This window comes from Schistocerca piceifrons, chromosome 11 (assembly GCF_021461385.2).
Source record: "Schistocerca piceifrons isolate TAMUIC-IGC-003096 chromosome 11, iqSchPice1.1, whole genome shotgun sequence".
NCBI lineage: Eukaryota > Metazoa > Arthropoda > Insecta > Orthoptera > Acrididae > Schistocerca > Schistocerca piceifrons.
In genome coordinates, this window is record NC_060148.1 from 36,177,265 (window position 1) to 36,198,961 (window position 21,697).

The window sequence follows — 21,697 nt, forward strand, 5'->3', positions numbered from 1 at the left end:
ATGCTCTCTCTGAAACTCTCTAAATTCTCTGGTTCTTTCGGTTTATCCAGCTCTCCTCTTCTTAAATGACCACCTTTTTGCAGTTTCTATAGTTTTAATCTACAGTTCATAACCAATAGATTGTGGTCAGAGTTCACATCTGCCCCTGGAAATGTCTTAGAATTTAAAACCTGGTTCCTAAATCTCTGTCTTACCATTATATAATCTATCTGAAACCTTGCTGTGTCTCCAGGTCTCTTCCATGTATACAACCTACTTTCACGATTCTTGAACCAAGCGATAGCTATGATTCAGTTACGCTCTGTGCAAAATTCTGTCAGGTGGCTTCCTCTTTCATTCCTTATCCCCATTCCATATTCACCTACTACTTATCCTTCTCTTCCTTTTCCTACTATCGAATTCCAGGCACCGATGACTATTAAATTTTCGTCTCCCTTCACTATCTGAATAATTTCTTTTATCTCATCTTACATTTCATCAATATCTTCGTCGTCTGCGGAGCGTATTGCCATATAAACTTGTAGTACTGTGGTAGGCATGGGCTTCGTGTCTAACTTTGCTACAATAATGCGCTCACTATGCCGTTTGTAGTAGCTTACCCGCACTCCTATTGTTTTATTCATTATTAAACCTGGTCCTGCAGTATCCCTATTTGATTTTGTATTTATAACCGTGTATTCACCTGACCCCCTCGGGAGAGCCTGTAACTCCTAGAGGGCGCGTCCCCAGGTGGCGGATCGGGGAACGCCTCCCAGATATGGGTGGTAGGAGGGAAATCAAATACCTCCCGCGGACCAACAGGCCGGGCAGAGCAAGTTCGTTAGCTGAAGTGAAAGCAACTGCTCTAGGGGTAGGCATCCCCGAAATCAAGACCCTGGTCCTCCAGGTTGGGGGTTGTGCTTAGGGCCAGCGACCCTATCACAGGATCCTGTAGGAGAAAATGGATTGCTACGAATCAGAATGACAAGAATGCTGGGCCACCAAACTTGATGACGAACTTGCAAAATTTAAAGGTTATGAATATGGGAACATGGAATGTATTAAGTCTCTATAGATCAGGATCACTGATAAATGTCATACAGGAACTTGAAAGGTATAAAATGGATTTAGTTGCAGTACAAGAAACCAGATGGACGGGTAATGGAAGTATAAACAAAAATAAGTATACAATAATGTATGGGGGAAATGATACACAAATACATGCACTAGGGACAGGATTTATAATAAACAACAAATTGTTACCTTTTATTAGGAAATTTGAGGCAGTGAATGAAAGGATATCTCACATTACGATTCAATGCAAATATAAGACTTTAAATGTTATAAATTGCCATGCTCCAACAGAGGATAAAGAGGACAATATTAAAGAAGAATTTTACAACAAATTGGAACAGGTATATGATACATTCTCGAAAAATTCAATTAAAATAATTCTAGGAGATTTCAATGCCAAGTTAGGACATGAAAATCATTATAAACCTACAATTGGACCTCATAGCCTACATCAGCAGAGTAATGAAAACGGAACAAAACTTATTAGCTTTGCCACTTCCAAAAACATGTTGATCAAAAGTACATATTTTGCACATAAAGATATACATAAACAAACATGGGCTTCAAGAGATGGCATCACAAAAAATCAAATTGATCATGTATTAATCGAAAAACAACATCATAAATGCATACATGATATCAGAAGTCAAAGGGGAGCAGACTGTGATTCGGATCACTTTCTTGTAAAAGCCAAGTTCAAGATCTCACTCTCAAGACATAAATGGTCTAAATTAAATGGTGTTCCTAGGTTTAATACAATGAAACTGAAAAACCCAAACATTCTCAACCAGTACATTAGAGAATTAGAAACACACAAACCTGAAGTGGAAAGTAAAATTAACAATGATGATACTAATCAAGCCTGGAACGCTCTGAAAGAAAATATCACACGAGCAACTACCTCAGTTTTGGGACATTTTACTACAACTAAGAACCCCTGGTTTGATGCCGAGTGCTCGAACGCTATCGAAGATAGAAAATTAGCAAGGGAAAAATTCCTACAAAAACCAATAACACAAAACAAACTTATTTTTGAAGAGAAACAGAAACTTGCCAGGAAACTCATTAGGAAAAAGAAAAGGGATTTTATGAATTACAAATTAAAAAGAGCTGAGAATGACCGTACCACAGACTCCAGAGGATTTTTCAAGAGCATAAATATGTTTAAAAGTGGGAATATAAAAAATTATGGACAGTTCATAACAGACCCAGATGGCTCCTTGCTAACAGAAAGAAGTGACATTGCTAACAGATGGAAGGAATATTTTAATGAGTTACTAAATGCTCCAACTATAAGCGTCTCTCAGGAAGATGACAATGAATATCTTACTGCTGACCCATCGGACGAAGAGCCCAGCTTAGCAGAAATTAAAGAAAGCATCAAGAAGCTGAAGAGACATAAAGCTCCTGGAAGTGATGGTATAGACACAGATATATGGAAGCTCAGTAAATTTCCTTTTGTAAACTGCTTACACAAAATCATCACCAACATCTGGAAGCAGGAACAGGTCCCACATGATTGGAAAGAAGTAGTTGTGTGCCCTATATACAAGAAGGGGGACCCAACAAATTGTTCAAACTACAGAGGAATTGCGTTACTAAACACAACATATAAAATTCTGACAAATATACTGTTAGCAAGGATAAGCCCTTACGTTGAAGACTCCCTAGATGATGCCCAATGTGGATTTAGACCTAACAGATCGACTATTGACAATATATATGTCCTAAGGATGTTGGGTGAAAAGAAATATGAATTCAATCAAGATGTACATATGCTTTTCATTGATTTTAAAAAAGCTTTTGACAGTATCAACAGGGAATATTTATGGAAGTGCATGAGGCAGATTGGCATCCCTAACAAATTGATAAATTTAATAAAATCTTGCACTTTAAACTCAAAATACAAAATAAAAGTAGCTAGCAAACTTTCTGAAGACTTTGAGGTTAAAACTGGAGTCAAACAAGGGGATTCACTCTCACCAGTTCTTTTTAACATAGTAATCAATAGAATAATCCAAAAAGTAAAGCTACTACAAATTGGAGCACAACTGGAAAGCAAAATTAACATTGTAGCATACGCTGATGACATTGCATTATTATCTGACAGTGAGAATGATTTGAAGCTTCTTACAGCACAATTAATTAAAGCCACAAATGGCACAGGCCTCCAGCTGAATACAGACAAAACAATGTACTTTATCTTATCCCGCTATCCATCAAATAATAATGTACTGCAAATTAATAACACAGCTTTCACAAAGACAAATGAATGTAATTACCTTGGTACAATAGTAACCTCTGACAACTCCATAAAAATTGAAATAGAATCACGAATTCAGAAGGCTAACAAATGCTACTATAGTCTCTTGACAGTTTTCAAAAGCAAGTTAATTTCTAGGAACACCAAACTACAAGTATACAAATCATTGATTATACCAGTACTCACCTATGGATCTGAAACCTGGACTCTCACAAAAAAAGAGGAAAACAGATTAAGAGTATTTGAACGAAAAATTTTGAGAAAAATATTTGGACCCATAAGAGATAGGATCAGTGATGAATGGAGATTGCTAAATAACAATGAAATTTACAAATTATATAAAGACTCCGATATAGTGGCCAAAATTAAAGCCAAAAGACTGAAATGGATAGGGCATGTCATCAGAGCACCACCAAACAGGACCATCAAGAAAGTGACTGAAGAGATTCCCACCGGAAGACGACCTCTTGGACGCCCACGCATGAGATACTTGGACAATATTCAAGACGATCTCAGAAAACTAGGACATGACAGACAGTGGCAAATTACTTGTAAAGACAGAGCAAAGTGGTTCAACATTGTCCATTCTGCAGCAAAAAGCCTTCATGGATTGTAATGCTTAATAATAATAATAATAATTCACCTGACCAAAGTCTTGTTCCTCCTGCCACCGAACTTCACTAATTCCCACTATATCTAACTTTAACCTATCCACTTCCCTTTTAAAATTTTCTAAACTACCTGCCCGACTGAGGCGTAACACAATACAATTATTGGGTAACAGAAATAAAACATAACGAAACATTCACTGATCACTGTAACACATTAGTTTCTAGCATCACACTACACTCTTGATTACACGTTGGTGATTGTATACAAGCATCGGAATCATGCTGGCTTTCATATACATTGCAGCATTACCCTCATACTGAAACTTTTTGATCGCTGTTTACACCTCCTCTCAAAATATGGAAAGCAGAGAGCTGGCAGTAGAAGCGATTTGCTTCACAGTATCGAAGATGAAGAGGAGGTCACAGCTCTTAAGGTATGTGCTTTAGAGTATACGTTTGCTAAGGCGTTTTTTGCTTCGAATGATGGTCGCTGGAATATCCCTGAATATCGAAAGTTCCTCCTGAGTCACCCTGTGCATTTGCGTCTGTCAGGTATGTCGTAGCGCAAAGACACAACCGAAACAGCAAACTGGCGGAGTCATTTCAGACTCTAGAATGCAGTTGGTACATTAAGCGGGGTTTACACGGGCACGTATCGGTCGCGCCTGTTGACTTACACATGTAAAGATGCGCGTTTGGAAGCCAAAAATGGCACGTCGTAGAAACTGAAAACTGAAACCGTGTGTAGCTAGTACCTTGCCTCGTTTTGACTTTATCCATTCACCTACCTTCGTACAAAATTTGAACTCATTTATGCAAGTTAAAAGTACAGAAGCTGCACGTTTCAAAAAATTCCCGGATAAACGTGTTTTCTGCATGTTGTTGCACTCAAAATGCTATCGGTGCAACTACAAATGGTGCCATTAGCAGTGCATTAGTTTCATCCCAATTAAAATCTTTTGCAAAACGAATTAATCGCATTTCACAACTTGCCTGGCGCCAGCTCGGGGTCGTCGTTCGAACCTCGCTTAATACAGTACACTGTAACGTAGCTGCAGTAAGGCAGATGTCGAATGGCTACACATATGGCCGCCGGTTCGAAGTAAACCAAAGGCAGTTAACCCTACGCAGCCAGCTCAGACAGGAACCGAGCACCAACACCTCCCTCCCTCCCTCCCCCCGCCCACACACACACTGTTACGGCCGCAGGTTCGAATCCTGCCTCGGGCATGGGCGTGTGTGGTGTCCTTAGGTTAGTTAGGTTTAAGTAGTTCTAAGTTCTAGGGGACTTATGACCTAAGATGTTGAGTCCCATAGTGCTCAGAGCCATTTGAACACACTGTTACAGTGCTTCTGCGTTGTAACGATAAGTAGCCCGGGACGGGAGAAACAGTCTCGTAGCGAACGTAATTCAATGATTACTGTCAGTCATAACAAAAAAGTTAAGTGAACTGTCGATTTGAAAACAACTACGGCGATGGTACTAGTCCCATGTTACTCAGTATACGTATTGGGAAAAATTTTACTCCAATTCTATCCAGTTAATGAATTTTTCGCCCCTGTATTTTGCACGGCGCGTCTTTTTCAGTAAGCCGAAATTAAACCTCCTGGGAGATTAAAACTGTGTGCCGAGATTCGATCTCGGTCCGGCACACAGTTTCAGTCTGCCAGGAAGTTCCATATCAGTGCTGACTCCACTGCAGAGTGAAAATGTCATCGTGGAAGCCAAAATTAGACGCACCTGTGCAACTGTGTTTTGTTAGTCTGCTGAGGATGACAACCAGATTCGCAGTGTGTCTCAAACTAACCGGTGCTCTTTCACCCTGCACTCAACACAGAGCATTTTCTTAGAGCAGGGTTGCCCAATCTGTGTCCTGTGGAACATTGGTGCTCCGCGAGGACAGAATATGTGCTCCACGAAAAAATGTTTATAACATGGTGTTTTTTTCGTGAACACCTTGACGATATTGATTTTTATTTCATTTTATTATGGTTCCTGTGTTATTAGTCATGAGCTACATTGAAGTAATCACCGAATAAAACAAATCCTTCTCTTTTTTTTAAAGTTTCATTAACGTTCAAAACAAACAAGGCGTTCCGTAAAATTACCAAGATTCTCGAAGTGTTCCGTCAGAGGAAACGTTTGGAAACCCGTGTGTTAGATGCGTACTCGATATTACGTTGCAACTTCTGTTCCACGCAGTGTGCGTCTTTATACTGTATTCGGAGTAGATACCACCGAGACAAAGTACCTCACGCTTCCGAACACTTGCTGCGAGCTTACTGCCAGTGCTTCAGACAGCAAGTAAACCATTTTATACTCATGACTGAGTGATACACTCCTTTAAATAAAAATGACTTGGACCGAGCATGTGCACAATGCTCTTAGGTGAAATATGCCTTTAACGTGATTTTTGAAAAATTATCTGATTTATTATTACTGTTACGTAGTTGATATCACAACATTTATTGACGCTGACAAAGGACGACACCTATACCAAACTCTCACTCTCAGAAACGTTAGACAGATAATCAATAAACATGAAAAATACCTCACAGTGAAAATCACAGAATTTTTAATGAAAAATCTGAAGTTCCCTCATGTGGATGTCTCATTCAACAGTGAATCTAGCTACACGTGAGTGTGGTGTCGCTAAATAAGGAATGTTGCCTTCATTCCCCCTCATACTCTTCCCTGATCTCATTCCATTCCAAATCACTGGTCAAGTCTTCCCCCCCCTGTCTCACAATATCCAGACACAGTTCACTTTAACTCAGACGCACCCACGCCCACCTCCACGGCTGCTCTGCCACGAGTCCCCTGCTCGGCGCCTGCCTCGCTACCCCTCTGACGTCACAACTCCCGCGCTCCTCGCTGCCAGGCAGACTCTGACCAAAGACTGCCCGTGAAGAATAACAGACTCAAGATTGTCGTTTGGCGTCTCAGACACACATAGTACGTATAAAGTACTGAAATGCAAATGACAAACTCACAGAAGGTCGGAAGAAGAGTTTTAAGGAAAATACTGGGAGCTAAAAGAAACGATAATGACGAGTACAGGTTAAGACCAAACAGAGTGCTGTACTTGAAAACTGAAAAACTAACTGATGTAATGTGGAAGAGAAGACTACAGTTTTCTGGAGGTATTTTCGGAATGGATAACAACAGACTAACCAAACGTAGATTCACATTACTTTGTAGCTACCAATCCAAACCCGCATGTTTCATAGAGAGTGAAAAGGACATGGAAAACGCTGGAATTACTATACACACAACAGAAAACAGAATACATTTCAGAAAGTCAGTACAAAAGACAGAATTTCAGGAGGGAAAGAAAACAGCTAGACGAGAGTGGACTCAACAAGAAAGGGAACAACACTCTAAAAGGGTGAAGGAAATTTGGAAACTAAGGAAATCTAATACAATGAAGAGTAGGCAAAGCTGATTCATCGTACCCTCCAAATAGGTTATTTGAAAGAAGAGGAAGAAGAAGAAGAAAATCATAGTAGATCTATTTCACTATCTCACAGTCTCTCTGGCCAGAATTTTGCAGGAGGATATTTACACATGCCAAAGATTGTACTGAAAACTTCGTCTACGTAATATTACACAAAAATAGTAGTAAGCTAGGAAGTGGTATAGTATACTATAAATAAATATGTAGAGATAACAGAATAAGCAATATATACATGTTAAGTGCATATATGCACTATAAAGAAGTTTTGTAAGTAGCAGTGCTCTGTCGCTCATAAATTAATTTGTTAATTTGCAAAAATCATCGTACATTTCGCGCTCAGCTGCACTCCAAATATAAAGCTGATTACATTGGTGCTCAGGTCTATTTAGAATGCGCTACATTTCGTTTGAAGGCAGTGTGCACAATTTAAAGAAAATTGTCCACTAGATTTGTGTGCACTAGTTCTAAAGTCATTAATTGTGGGAAAAATGACACTGACGGCATTTTTCTTTGGCGTTATTTTGCACAAAATGTCGTGAGACTGGCTGTGATTACGTCGTCTGCTTGTCGTAGCAAATGTGTATCGAACCAATGTCTTTTCGTGGTTTTCGTACACGAAGCTGCTGGCTCGAGTGTACACAGTGCGCTGTGTAGCTCATGCTGGAGTGTCTTCCAGCACTCACTCACAACGCTGTGATATCTGACCAGGTGAGAGCGTCGTACCCTGACTGCGTGGGAGGCGGCTGAGGGCGGACTCGGTGGGTGCTGTACCTGTCCATGATGAACCCTGTGACAACTCAGAGCCAGACCGCTCACAAAAGGTACCTCCACGTCACTTTAACAAAATGTCTGTGAAGCCATCTAAAATCACGATAACCCATTTGGCTTGCCGTCGGAAAGAAAACGTCCATAATACGTCCAACTGTCTCACTGTGCAGAGAATATCTCTACTCGAGTCCATCGATGTGCTGTTTTCGCAAAGTACGTGTATCCTGTTACAACACAGTCAAAGAAAATAAATCTTTTACATTTATCTAAAAGTACATAAATTATGGTGAACTCTCAGATTAAAAAACAAATAATAACAAGCATTTCTTACGAATATTCAAATTACGATATACATTGCTGTGTCGGCAGTGACATGTCAGACAGAATAATCATAATGGAAATCGGTTTCACGCTGTGAGAGAAAAGAAACATTAAAATACAGTAACCACTACACGTACAATGCGTTGTGAGAATATCAGTAGGCAAACATTGCCGTCTGCCTTCTTACTGTTCACACGAGCATGCGTCTGCCACTCGTGTTGTTATGCAAGCGCACAATACTGATTTCTGCAGCGTGTATGTTTTTATATACTCGAGTAGATGCCCATAAGGATACAGGCTAAAGGGAGGGAAAGGAATGAAATGTGAACAATATTTTACTTCTGTAGAGAAAAAAAAAAGAAATTATTACATCTGTCTTTTGCCTCTGAGTCACAAAACATAAAGCAAATGAAAATGTGTTCACGAAACCTATGCACGTGCCAATTACAAGTAACTCCCCCAAATGAAAAATTTAAGTGGTATCAGGAAGAGTACTTAATATCTACGAAAAAGTAAAGTCAAGGTGCAGAGCGAAAACAATTAAGAATTTATCTGTTTCCGATTAAGTCTATTATCTAGAGGCGAAAAAGAATGAGAAATGGTATTATCCTGTAAATGAGAAAAAAATACACTAGCACAAGCAAAGTCAGAAATTCATCAAAGCAAGTGCATCGTAATAAGAGTCTTCAACCCTTCTCATTGCTGTTCACAAAAAATTGCATATTTTGGAAACAATGTGTTTATCTTCCTGTAAATTCATAGCCTTGTATTATCGTTTTGCAACACCTTTTCTCAAACCATTAGAAGTACTACTCGTCAGAGATACACACCAAAACACAATCAACAAAGCATGCAACAAGAGTAAAGTTATCATGTACTCCGTGACAATCCCTAACATCAATATGCCACTTCATATCATAAATAATAAAGGTCTGCATAATAATCACAAAAAGATCGCTATTCTCACTTCCTATTATCTCATCGTATTCTCATTATAAAAATCTATAAATCATTGCTACACATACTTCATCTATAATGAAGCCTTAAGTCTTCACCTCACGTACGACATCTACAATAAAATTCTGACAGTGAATGAAGAAATCCTGGTTATATCTCAGGGTTTGAGTATCTCAGTGCAAGACGCTTAAATTGAATATCTGGTCCGATTACTGACAGTACGTGTTATACCTGTGAAAAAAATATATACTCTACCTGTTTTATCAGTACTGTCTGGAATCCGTTGTTCCATACTTCTGTACGTTAGCCTGTAAGAGAAAATGCTTTGCGACGCGCAAAATTCGATTTATTGTTTCTCGTGTTGGTTTTATCTTCTGTGGTGCCTTTGTCACTGAGGGAAAAATCATTGCTGCCTTCTTTTACGTAATATCTGCTTGTAAAATGATGTAGTGTAAAGATCGGGGTGAGTTACGTTAGAGCATGACGTGATGTGTGCTCTGTTGTATCTATTACATAAAAATCATGACAGTGAAAATTAACATACAAAGTGGCTTGTACTTATAGTACTGTATGAGAAAAAATTGTTATTTTCATGTACACATACATGTCAGTGAAACAAAAACTGTAGAAAAAGCTTAACTACTACTTGCAAACGCTTGACGTCATTGTTGTTGTTGTTGTGGTCTTCAGTCCTGAGACTGGTTTGATGCAGCTCTCCATGCTACTCTATCTTGTGCAAGCTTTTTCATCTCCCAGTACCTACTGCAACCTACATAAGAGAGTGAAATACGTGTTGTCAGAACATAAGTGTTATATATTGGTGTGGTGTAGTCATCTCAAGGAAGAGTAGAAAGTCAAATAATTATACAATGAAAGGTTTTATATTGGTGAGGTGATGGAAACCTCTGGAAACTTTCGTTCTGAGTGTTTCAAGATGTACTGCGTTCGGAAGTGTGATCCGTCGACTCCGAAATCGTCCGTTATACAGGAATACAAATATTTGACACCTGTTCTTTGCTTTAGAAGACAAAGGGTGTGCTCGAACTAAAACTTTTTGTCCACCTTTGAATTTTCTATTGTGACTTACCTTCTTTATTAGCATTTTCCTTTTCTCAGCTGCCTTTTTTGTATTAGTAATTGCAATGTCAATCAATTACCGATGACGTAAACATTGTGACTTGGGGAGAGAAACAAGTTCTTTTATTTTGTCTGGCGGATTTTTATTCTTCAAAACTAAATGTGGCGAGAGCAAAGTTGAATCATTAGAAATTCTATGAACGGTGTGCTGAAATATCTGCCCCATTCAGTGTGTTGTTTGGTTCGTCTGTTGCTGCTTCCCAAGTGTCTACCTTGGCTTTGATTCTTCACCTGTGTTGTCGAGAGCAAAAGATGTGTCAGTGAAAAATTGTGTATACCATTGTGTATTGTTTGTGTGTGGAAAAAGCTCCAGCCTGTTAATTTCCTGTTCCTCGATGGAAATGCTCTGCTGAAACTGTACTGTTAATCTCTTGAACTAAACAAAGTTGTCCCTGTGCTTTAATGATCTGCCAAATAATGTTGTACATGAAATTGCCCCTCTGCGCTGATCATTTTCGTAGCAAACAGATTGTGAAATGGAAATGTCTCACCTCGTAATGTAGTTGCTTGGAAACGCAGTGCTTGCTGCTCTGCGCACGCCAGTTGCAAAGTTCTGACTGCAGTTGCTGAGAGCTTACAGCCGATGCTCCAGCCAGCAAGTAAACTGTGTTATACACACCACTGAGTGAGAGACTGCTTTAAATAAAAACGACATGGACTGAGGATGTGGACAATGCTCTTAGGTGAAATATGCCCCGACAAACAGTTTTTACATTAACTGATACATTATTAATTCTATGAAATTTATGTTACAACATGCATTAACATTGAAAAAGGACAACATTGATGTCAAATGCTTACTCTCACAATTGTTAGAAAAATAATTGACAGACATGAAAAAACCCTTACAGTGAAAATTAAGCAATCTTTAATGAAAAATCTCAATTCCCTTCACATGGCTGTCTAATTCAACAATGAATCTAACTACGCGCGACTGCAGTGCCACCAAATAAAAAAATGTTTCCTTCATCCCAGCAGCGATGACAAAAACGAACACACCTTCCAGTGACACAGTTGCCCTGAGGAAAGACTGCGAGCGAATAATAAGCGACTCAGAAGTGTCTCTCAGCGTCTGAGAGATACGTAGTACGTACAAAATCCAGAAGTGCAAATAACAGACTCCCAGTAGACCTGTCCAGTGACAGGTTTGTTCTCCTGCTCTTTCTCGGCAGGTTAAGCTGTGTATTCTGGCTGCCACCATTTACTCTGCCACCTGCTGGGCTTTAACTCCAAATAACGATGAGCTACTGGAAAACTGGCGTTGAGAAATGGGCAAATAAGTACTTCAGTCTTTCATCTGGCAAGCGATTACATCTGATTAACGATTTTAATATTACATCCTGGAACCTCGAATGCTGTCTACAGATTCCTATATGAAATGTAGCAATGGCTTTGTTCGCCTTCTTTTTATCAGCAGGTTAATGAGCATCTTATGGGTGCCGCCACTTACTCTGCCATCGACTGCGTTTTATTTGCAAAGGGAAGACGCGCTGCTGCAAAGCTGGCTTTCAAATGTAGAGAACTGATTACTTCCTTCTTTACTCTGGTAAGTAATTACATCTGGCTACATTTTTAACATTACATTCTGCTATCTCGAATGCTGTCTACAGATTCCCTTATGAACTGCACTAATAGCATTGTTCTCCTGTTGTTTTTCAGCACATTTATGAATTTATTCTGGCTGCCACTATTTTTTCTGTCAACAACTGTGTTTTATTTCCAAAATGAAGATGCTCTGCCCGAAAGAACGCTTTTAAACACACAGAAATCAGTACCTCCCTCTTTCATTCGGTAAGTAATTACATCTGGTTAACATTTTTACTATTACGTTCTATATACTAAAAGCATCACCTCGGTTCCGAGACTTCCGGAAAATTAACAGATGCAAATTTCTCCACACAACTCACAGAAATAGCTTAATTAAGAGATTAATGGTTGATTGTTAATAACGTCGAAATAATATATAATCAGAAAATTGAAACTACTGACTTATTTTAGTCTTTCATTATCATAAGAATGTATATTAATTCACTTGATGGCTGCCAGACACAAATCCGTTTTGTTTTCATTTGATGTGGAAGCTGTAAACGAAGAGAGACCGGCAATATCACGAAACATACACACGGGTCACGTGGAGAATGACCCCGCACTGTAACTCAGCTTGCTCTGCGCAAGCGCGAATCTGGCATTATTAAAAAAAAATTTCTGGGTACCATCTGGCTGCTCGCTGCTGCTGCTCATACGGCAAACAGCCGCGTTTCAAGTAGCCAGGAGCGGGAGAAGGCACTGCACATACGCGAATTCAGCTCTGCGCATGCGCACGAACGCGCTGGCAGCTGCTCACAGGAACCTCGGGCTTGCTACGCAGTCGCCGCCGCGCGTGCGCAGTGGCGCCTGTTTCCTGGCGCTCCCTGGCAGCTGCTCAGACGGACGTAAGCAGCCGTAGCAAGACGAAAGGCCGCACAAAATTGTCGCCAGAAATAGAAAATACTTTTTTCCGTTACAGATGTGACACAGGCTGAACTTAATTTAATGTTTATCAGCGTATGACGCGGAATGTACAAAGTAGCTGTTTAGCGGAAGAGTGGAACTGTTTTCTGGCAACACTTCGATGATTAATTCTGGTTGGGAAAGACGGTAGCTTTTTAGTTTCATTCCGTTCAGCTAAACACAAATCTAGAAAGAAGAGGGATTTGGTTCGTGAAAGCGGAAGGAAAGCGTGACGCATTACAACTGTGACAACACTCATGTTGCCATTTTTCCAGATGTCGATGAGTCTATCACTACTTTGTGTGTGGGTGACGTTGACCTTTCCACAAGTCCTGCACTTTCCAGCCGATTGACACAGGTAACAATGAACACCTGACCCACCCACAGTGATAATGTGTATTACCCTGTATCCGCGTCTTAACGCCTCTCAATGAAAGCGTCCCTTTATCGCAAATTCAGGGACTGGTTTCATTGTTCACGGTAGAGTCACTGTGAACAGCGATCGTATTCTTTACCATCAAACGAAACGTACTAACACCGAAATTTGAATTATACAGTTTTAAGACCTTCTTCTCGCTACCTTCTTTATGATCTTTCTAGACGTGATTTTCTGCGATGTTTTCGAAGCGGGTAGTCCAACTTGGTGAAGCTACAAATTCTTTCGCTCCTTATATCGTTAGCAATATCGGAAACCATGTCATGCAAGATGGTGTTTCTGTCACTGACTTTTCTATTGCTTCATAGGAATAGGTCCAAAGTGTTTATATTGAACGTCGCGACTATTGACGACCGGATTTCACGTTATTCTGCATCTCCCTATTCATCGGATTGCTTTCCACCAGGGCTACCAGTATGTAAGCATTCCTTACCACACACTTCTCAGCACGTTCTTTCATCCCATACACCAACGCTTTCCGTACTTGCGGCATGGAAATTTTAACTCTTAAATTTATTTCGGAAACATATGCTGGTCATCTAAGTCACTATCGTTGGCCGTTTCTTTACGAGAGTAACTGCCTACGATTTCTTCACTTCGGAGAACCAGCAGTCGGTTTTATTGAGCATTTCAGTCCCAACGAACCACATGCTGCACTATTCAAACGCTCATCTGAGAGGTTAACTACAATTTTGTTCTTCACACAGTCCTTACAGGTGTTTGCCATTGATGCGTCTTTCATTTCGATGCATTCAGTTGGCGCCAATCCTAAATCTCCGTAGCAAGCTGCGAAACATTCACGGCACTCCCTGTGACCTGGGTGGCGAGACTGAATGCGAATAATTTTTTTAATACGAATTACGCTCATGAGGTGCTGGTAAGGATTTATTTCCTACTGGGCGTTGTGTAGCTGTGGCTGTGGATAAATGACGAAACGTGTAAGCAGTGGGCGTGGCGGGAATTGTGTACGACGTGAGATCGACTTAACGGCACTACTTTGAGTTCTGGAGGACACGGTGTGTGTTTTGCCGTAACCTCTCACACCTCGCTACAGCCGGCAGCTGGGTACAGGAGTGCGCTGTGTCGCCTCTACACAGGGTGTTCAGTACCACGGCGACGGTGTGGAAGATTGCGTGCGACGTGGTACGACATGATTAATGCAGTTCCTATCGCAATATTGGGTATAAATAGCAGAGGACGCGAAAGAACAAGACTAAAGCCAACAGGCGCTCGCCATCCAGAGTAGCTTAACTAGGGTCGGCAGACGAGAATCGGTGTATTCGAAAGGTACGGCCGTGTGGGCGTCTCTCCAGACATACAGAATTCACAACTGTCGGCCGAAACCGGGCAATATTTTATGCAAGGATGGCCGCCCTGCATTGTGTAGGATGCGGTAATGAAGTTACGTGTGTAAGTGGTGGTGAAATGTTGGTCTGTTTCTACTGTACTCCACTCCGTTCCACCCCCGATTGGATTCAGTAGATGATACTGCCACTAAACTGGACGCTCACGCTTTTTGGAAAATGCCCATAATGCAGAAATATCTCGTGTCGGCACTTAAATGAGAAATGGAAACGGGGTGTCCTATTTTCTGTGTCAATTTTCAAGTACTTTGGGCCATAAATTTGAATGAACCTGTGAATTTGATAAATGCACTCAACTTCTGTAGTATCGTTGTAATTACATTCGTTGTAGATCTGTTGCCGACTGTGGTGTCACCGCCAGACACCACACTTGCTGGGTGGTAGCCTTTAAATCGGCCGCGGTCCGTTAGTATACGTCGGACCCGCGTGTCGCCACTGTCAGTGATTGCAGACCGAGCGCCGTCACGCGGCAGGTCTAGTCTAGAGAGACTCCCTAGCACTCGCCCCAGTTGTACAGCCGACTTTGCTAGCGATGGTTCACTGACTACATACGTTCTCATTTGCAGAGACGACAGTTTAGCATAGCCTTCAGCTACGTCATTTGCTACGACCTAGCAAGGCGCAATATTCCGTTACTATTGATACTGTGAATCATGTACCGTCAAGAGCGACGTTCACCAGATATGGATTAAAGCTAAGTATTCCACCAGCTACGTCCGTTTTTTCTAAATTCTAATATCCTTGACCTGCCTGCGTGAGCTAAAACGCGCGCTTTTCGGCTTCCTCCAGTAACACAGTGTTGGCTCTCCTGCCAACCAAAACACCGACAGCACAGGTGTTGCTTCCTTTCACGGCAGTAGCAGGCAGTGTGTGTGTCGGGCGGTCTGGCTGTGTACTCGGCCTGCCGTGTGCTGGAGACAGCGTTAGATCAGGGGGTTTTGTACCGACATACGTCGAGTAATGAAAACATGTCCGTATTTCACATACTTGTAACTGTGTAGTTTGTTATTGTTGTGACACTGCGTATGGCTGAAGTTTTGAGCAGAAATTTTATAATGCGACGTTTTGTCTCATAAGTGAAACAACTGTTGTCGAAATAGCGTTTAGTGTTTGTACACCGCATACGGCCATTAGGTAGATGTAACCTGCTGAGATACAACGGCGAAATTACTGGTAGATCGGGAGAAAATATCTTTGTAATATCGCGACATTAACTGCCAGCCGGACGCTGGTGTCTGCGATCACGGCTGAATTTTAAGCTGTTGAGTAGAACTGGAGCTCTAATCGCTAAACAGTGTTGCAAATTTTATATGCTAAGTGATAATCCCGATTTATTTTCGGCCTCGGTGTGGTGTGGCCGGTCTCTCTCTCTCTCTCTCTCTCTCTCTCTCTCCCTCTCCCTCTCGCTGCTCGCAGCGCCCCTACCGCCTGTTCCCGTCCCGCCCGCCGCTTCTGCGCATGCGCGGCCCTCGGCCGGATTCGCTGCCCGCATTCCGCGTCGCGCCCCCACCTACGACTTTCCCCGCGCGGCGTAAATGTCGCCCCCTGAAATTACTTGTACGTGGATAAAAGTGCTGTAAGCATTTTTGCCTGAACCACCAGACCGAATGTTTACGCAGGTTTTCGTCACGTAGAGAGTAACGCAGCCTGTTACAGGTGTGCCTCTCTTCCTACAAAGAACTCTTTCTTTGGCTCGAGTTCCATAGTTGACATTCGGATGTCTGACATTTCTGTAGACTCTTCTCTCGTGTTCTGGCGTGCGCCGACGCGCACTTGTATGCAGATCGGTGCCTTAAACTCATCGCTGTGATCCTACAGCGTACTGTACGATGCTCTTCAACTTCTTCCACTGACACCCACGCTGTTTGCGCTGCAGGGGAAATTTTGGTGCTGACTGCTCAGGTACTCTGAAGCCTGTTACTCGTCGCTCTTGCTGAGCAGAACGACCTTCCCACCTTTCTTTGTATTCCTGTTTACGGTCGTATTCAGTGACACTCTAACGGTCTTGGGATCACTGATTCCCTGTTCTACACCAACAGATTCGAAAAGTTCGGGTCTCTTTGTTACCGGCAGGCCTAAGATGCTATCTTCACCAGTCGCTTCTCAGATTAATGGCTCAAGGTAGTTTTTCGGTTAAGCATTTGGATTAATTTATTATGATTTTCTGGCCCTACTACCAGTTTTAGCCACTTGAGTCTCCTTATATACATGGCAACGTGAAGTTTCCACCTAAAACTATAACATGGCCAGCAAATTCACGCGAAATATTCTCCAGGTTCCCCTCAAACTGTTCCGCCATTGTTGCTGCTGAGTCTATTGAAGCGTCCGATCACCACGTTTGATCCAGCTTTCACGCTTCTCTTGATACGAATTATCTTACATTCGGGATCTCCACTGATCTCTCTCATGCATTCCTACTTTTCACTGCTTTAAACACCAGCGGTCGACCTCTCTTTACGACCTACGTTGCGACCGGAATTTAGAATCTCGTTGCTACTGACTTCGCGTTTCACCCAGCTTTCCGTCCCTACTGCTGTGTCGACATTGTTACTGCTTATAAGCGAGATTAGTTCTCAGAACTTTCCGTAGACGCTGCTGCAGTTAACTAATACCACGTTGGGACAGTGAGAACAATTCAAGGCCAAGTTCTCCAGATTATAGCGTGCTGCATGCGTGACGGCGCTGGATCGGTTGTAGTAAACACGTCACGAGTTGCGCGGATTCTGGGAGCAATGGCCGCCCAACGTCGGTCTGTCGCCAAAGGACGAAAAACCAGACAGAGCTCTTAACAGACGAGTAGTCCAAAGATATTTCTCGAACCGTCCCTGAGGACTAACCTGGCACGGCCTTTTACTTACCAAATATTCTACAGTCCTCCGTTCCGAATCATTGATACATGGGAAGCATGTCAGTACAAACGGCATAATTTCAGCTCCATTCTCGATTGGTTCCTGAGTTACAGTAAGCCTAGCGTGAGAATGAACCTTGTCCACTACAGTTGTGAAGCAGCTTTTTGGAAAAGGAGGACAATGCAATTTCATAATCTCAATGCAGTTCTACAGAACTGTATAAAAACTAAATTTTGAACGGAAGTACGTGAAGGATACGCTCGGCACTTCTGCTGATCGTAATGGGAACTGATACTTTGAGCTAAAACTTATGAAAGCTGTTTACTCTTGTGGACGTGAAGTTTTTCACTCGATTTCAAACTTTTTTTATGAGAGTACAACACATTAGCGACTGGAACAGGAAAAGGCTGAAACACCTGTGGTACTCAGAGTATCCTCCGTCACACACCAGAATGCATCTGTGAAGATATCACATCATTTGAGACGTTTCTGATCGGTAAATTGTTTCAGAAAGGTGTTATTTGTCAATTTTTTAAGCCGTTTGACACAAACTCAGATCTGTTAAATTTTATGTTCACTTGGACTATAAATACAAAAACACTTTTGGTACAGTTATTGTTTGCAAGTGTAAAGATAAAGATTAACAGTATCCAGGGCCAACATTTTAATCTGAGTCATTTGTTTTGTAGACAAGTAGCGTATATAAATTACACTGAAAACCGCCTGCGCTCTCGCAGGCGAATTGTTTCATGTACTGGCTAGCCTGGGTTTCGCATCGTGTAGCGTGTTCTTCACATACTTCTGCTCAAAATTTTATTTTTACACATTTCTGATGCTCTGCACTGAGATTTACATATTTCGGTATCAAAATAAATTTCAATAATTTCTCAGACACCAGACAGACACTTTAAACGACGAGTTTAAATAAATACGAACACGTTTCAAAAGATATCACTTTAGTTTCATCGCCAGATATATACGGTGAATGCCGTTGTGTTTGGTGATGGGAAGAACGCAGACGGAGTTCTGGGCTGTTTCCCCTCTGCTGAAGCGTGCCGTACCGTTGCAGTGCGCCGTAATACCAGAGAACAACAGACGAAGGCCGTTAAAGGAGCGTTCCGAATTTTCGTCAGTCGCCGTTCTTCAGCGCGCTCTAGCGCCGTCACCGCTCGCTGTCAGAAAATCAGACCTGATTGGTGCGTTTTGTAGAAGAGTTTGGCTACTGTAATTTTGTTCAGGGTTTTCAACTCCGAGAAACGCATAGTCTCCGTGAAACGAACGAAAATCTGAGAAGAGAGTGAAAATTTTGACGCTTTCTGGATCTCTCGTTGTGAAGCCAGTCTGCTACAAGGCAGCAACCACGAAATTATTATTTAGTAGGCCAAAACACGTCATTAAAAGATCTTCCGCAGTTTCGTTATGGGACAACAACCAGTTGACTGGGCTACATTCAGTTGCAGAGGTGAAAACAGACATACATACCACGTTTTATTTTAAGAATCTGCCAAAGGAAAGAGGTCGAAAACTAAACTTTGGAATATTTGTAGTTATTTAGCTCCATTACTTTGTAGATTTTTCCATTTTCTTCGATGGCGGTGCGCTCAACACCGATTATGTTTATTTTTCCACTTCAGCTCTAAGACATTTTTTGCACAATTGGATATCCGTTGCGTCATTTGAAATACATTACATTTTCGAAATTACGGTTGAACCTTTCTTCACCTGACTGTTCTGTAGTCTCCTAGGGACTGTCGCAACCTGTAAGAACTGTTCTATAACTGGAGATGCGAGAAAAACAAAGTATTTTTCCTAATATCAGCCTTTACTGTGCAGCTGTAAGTAAACATATACAGGGCTGATAATATTTCGTAATGATTTTCTCATGTACGGTCTGGGCCGTGCAGCACTGCATTCAGACTCAGTTCTGGAGACATTGTGCTGGAACAGCTGGAGGCTGTCAACTACAGACGTATCAGCAAAAACACAAAAGGTAGAAATTACCCCGAAACTAGTAACATACCACAAAATATTCGAAATATGAAATGATGTAACAATCATGGTGGCAAGGTGGGCAATGTGTTTTGCATTATAGCACAGCACTGTAGCTATCAACGCAGCGCGCGAAATCACAATAGATTCTCCAGTTCCTGCGTGGTGAGTCGTTTGAAGTATTTTACTCGTAGTATGTAAGCGCGTCGCACCAGGGAGTGTGCTGACATGTGTGGTTGTGAGTAATTCACGGAAGGGTGTGTTGCTGTTGTGGATTAGTGAAGCATAGTTATACTTGGAACCTTCCTCTCATTTGTCAGTCGTTAACTTCAGTTCCTCTTTTTTGGTTTTTGACAGTTCTGTCATTATACTAATACTAAATAGATTGCAGAAGAAACGAACCTTCCGTTCTCAGAGGTAGGCCAACATCTTTAATTACCATTGCCCACTGTCAGATAGTGTATTTGTCGGGATATATCTGCGAAAGTACATCACTTCAGAGGTTTCAAATCGGTAGATGATCTGAGACAGGTGTTACCTTGTGAGTTTTGAAACAGTTTTAACAAAAAGTTGGATGCGTAAAATTTTGTGTTCATTTGCTCTGTAATTACCGTGAAACTGCTGGTACAGTGATTCTTTGCTAGGCTGAAGATAAACATTAACAACATTCAGGGCCAACATTTTAACCTGAGTCATTTGTTTGCAATCAAATAGCACTTGTAAGTTTCACTGAAAACGCCACGCTCTCTCGCAGGCGAATTGTTTGACGTGCTGGCTGGTCTGGATTTCGCATCGTGTAGCGTGTGCTTCACATACTTCCGATCAAAATTTAATTTCAAAACCGTTCTGCTCGCCCGCTCTGAGATTAACCTATTTACATATCAAAATAAATTTTACCAATTTCTCAGATACCAACCAGACATTTACATACACGATTTTAAACAGGAACACGTTTCAGACTATTTGGTGTCCGGTTATTGAGCGATATGAGCAGTGAATTCCGGCGTGTTTGACGATGCGAGGAAAGGGGACGGAGTTCTGGGCTGTTTCCCCTCTGCTGTAGCGTGCTGTGCCGTTCCAGTGAGCCGCAGCAGCAGGCAGCACCAGCTGGAGGGCGTCAGGCGCGTGCCGAACTTTGGGCGAGATGCATAACATGGCCCTCTGTTACCTCCACGAAGAGCGTTTAATGTCACGGCGGAGGCGTGTAAGATTGTGCCTGATGTGGCAGTCATAGTTGCACACAGAGCAACGAAACGTCAGTTTACATGTGCCACATGTGGGGAAGACGCGGCAAAAAGAAGAACTCGAGTTAACTGCGATACTTCCCCATGACGTTTCTCCTCTGTTTTCAGTACAACTGCTGTTTCTAAGAAACTCATTTAAAATGAAAGTGGCAGCTAGGGACAGTTTTAAAAGAAAATATCGGCAACGAGAGGGTCTGTATGGGTAGGTGCCATGCATCCATTTGCCGAGAATTGGCCAGGATTACAATGGGCGGTTGAACTTGCTAATAACCTGGACTGCGGGAGCAACACATTGAACTAAGGAGCATTCATAAGTATATGCAATTATTAGCTGCAATAAACGTACGTAAAGTTGTACTTCAAACCGGAGAAACATATGTTTCAAGTAGTATTAATAAGAGTCACGCTGAAGAATTAAATCAGCTGAGAAATGTTGGGATACTATTTACGCAGGAAGTTGGCAAGTAGCAGAAAATGTTGGAATATCACCTGAACTGAATGTAATGATTGATGACGGAGAGAAACGGCAAGGCAGAAGAAAACGCTTTGTTGATGAAGCATCAGGGGACGATTTAAACCATAGCTCGCTAAATGTTTGCCACGTTATTACACAGCTGTAGGGAACTTGACTGTACCGCGTGCAGCCACACGCAACACGGACACATTCCGTTTCCCGTGGAACTACGTAAGTGAACACGATTCTCCGGTCCAAGAGCTTGTGGGAAACGACGAATCTTGCTACAGTGTAGACGTTAAC

General features: G+C 41.7%; 1 protein-coding gene across 1 annotated transcript in view; it reads left to right on the plus strand.

Moving 5' to 3' along the window:
- LOC124719631 overlaps positions 1-20,848 on the plus strand; it is a 171,479-nt gene extending 150,631 nt beyond the window's left edge. Inside the window, exons 9-10 of the mRNA XM_047244847.1 lie at positions 1,802-2,499; positions 20,778-20,848. Coding sequence (XP_047100803.1) covers positions 1,802-2,499; positions 20,778-20,848 — 769 coding nt within the window. The remainder of the gene's footprint in view (positions 1-1,801; positions 2,500-20,777) is intronic.
- Positions 20,849-21,697: the final 849 nt, after the last annotated feature.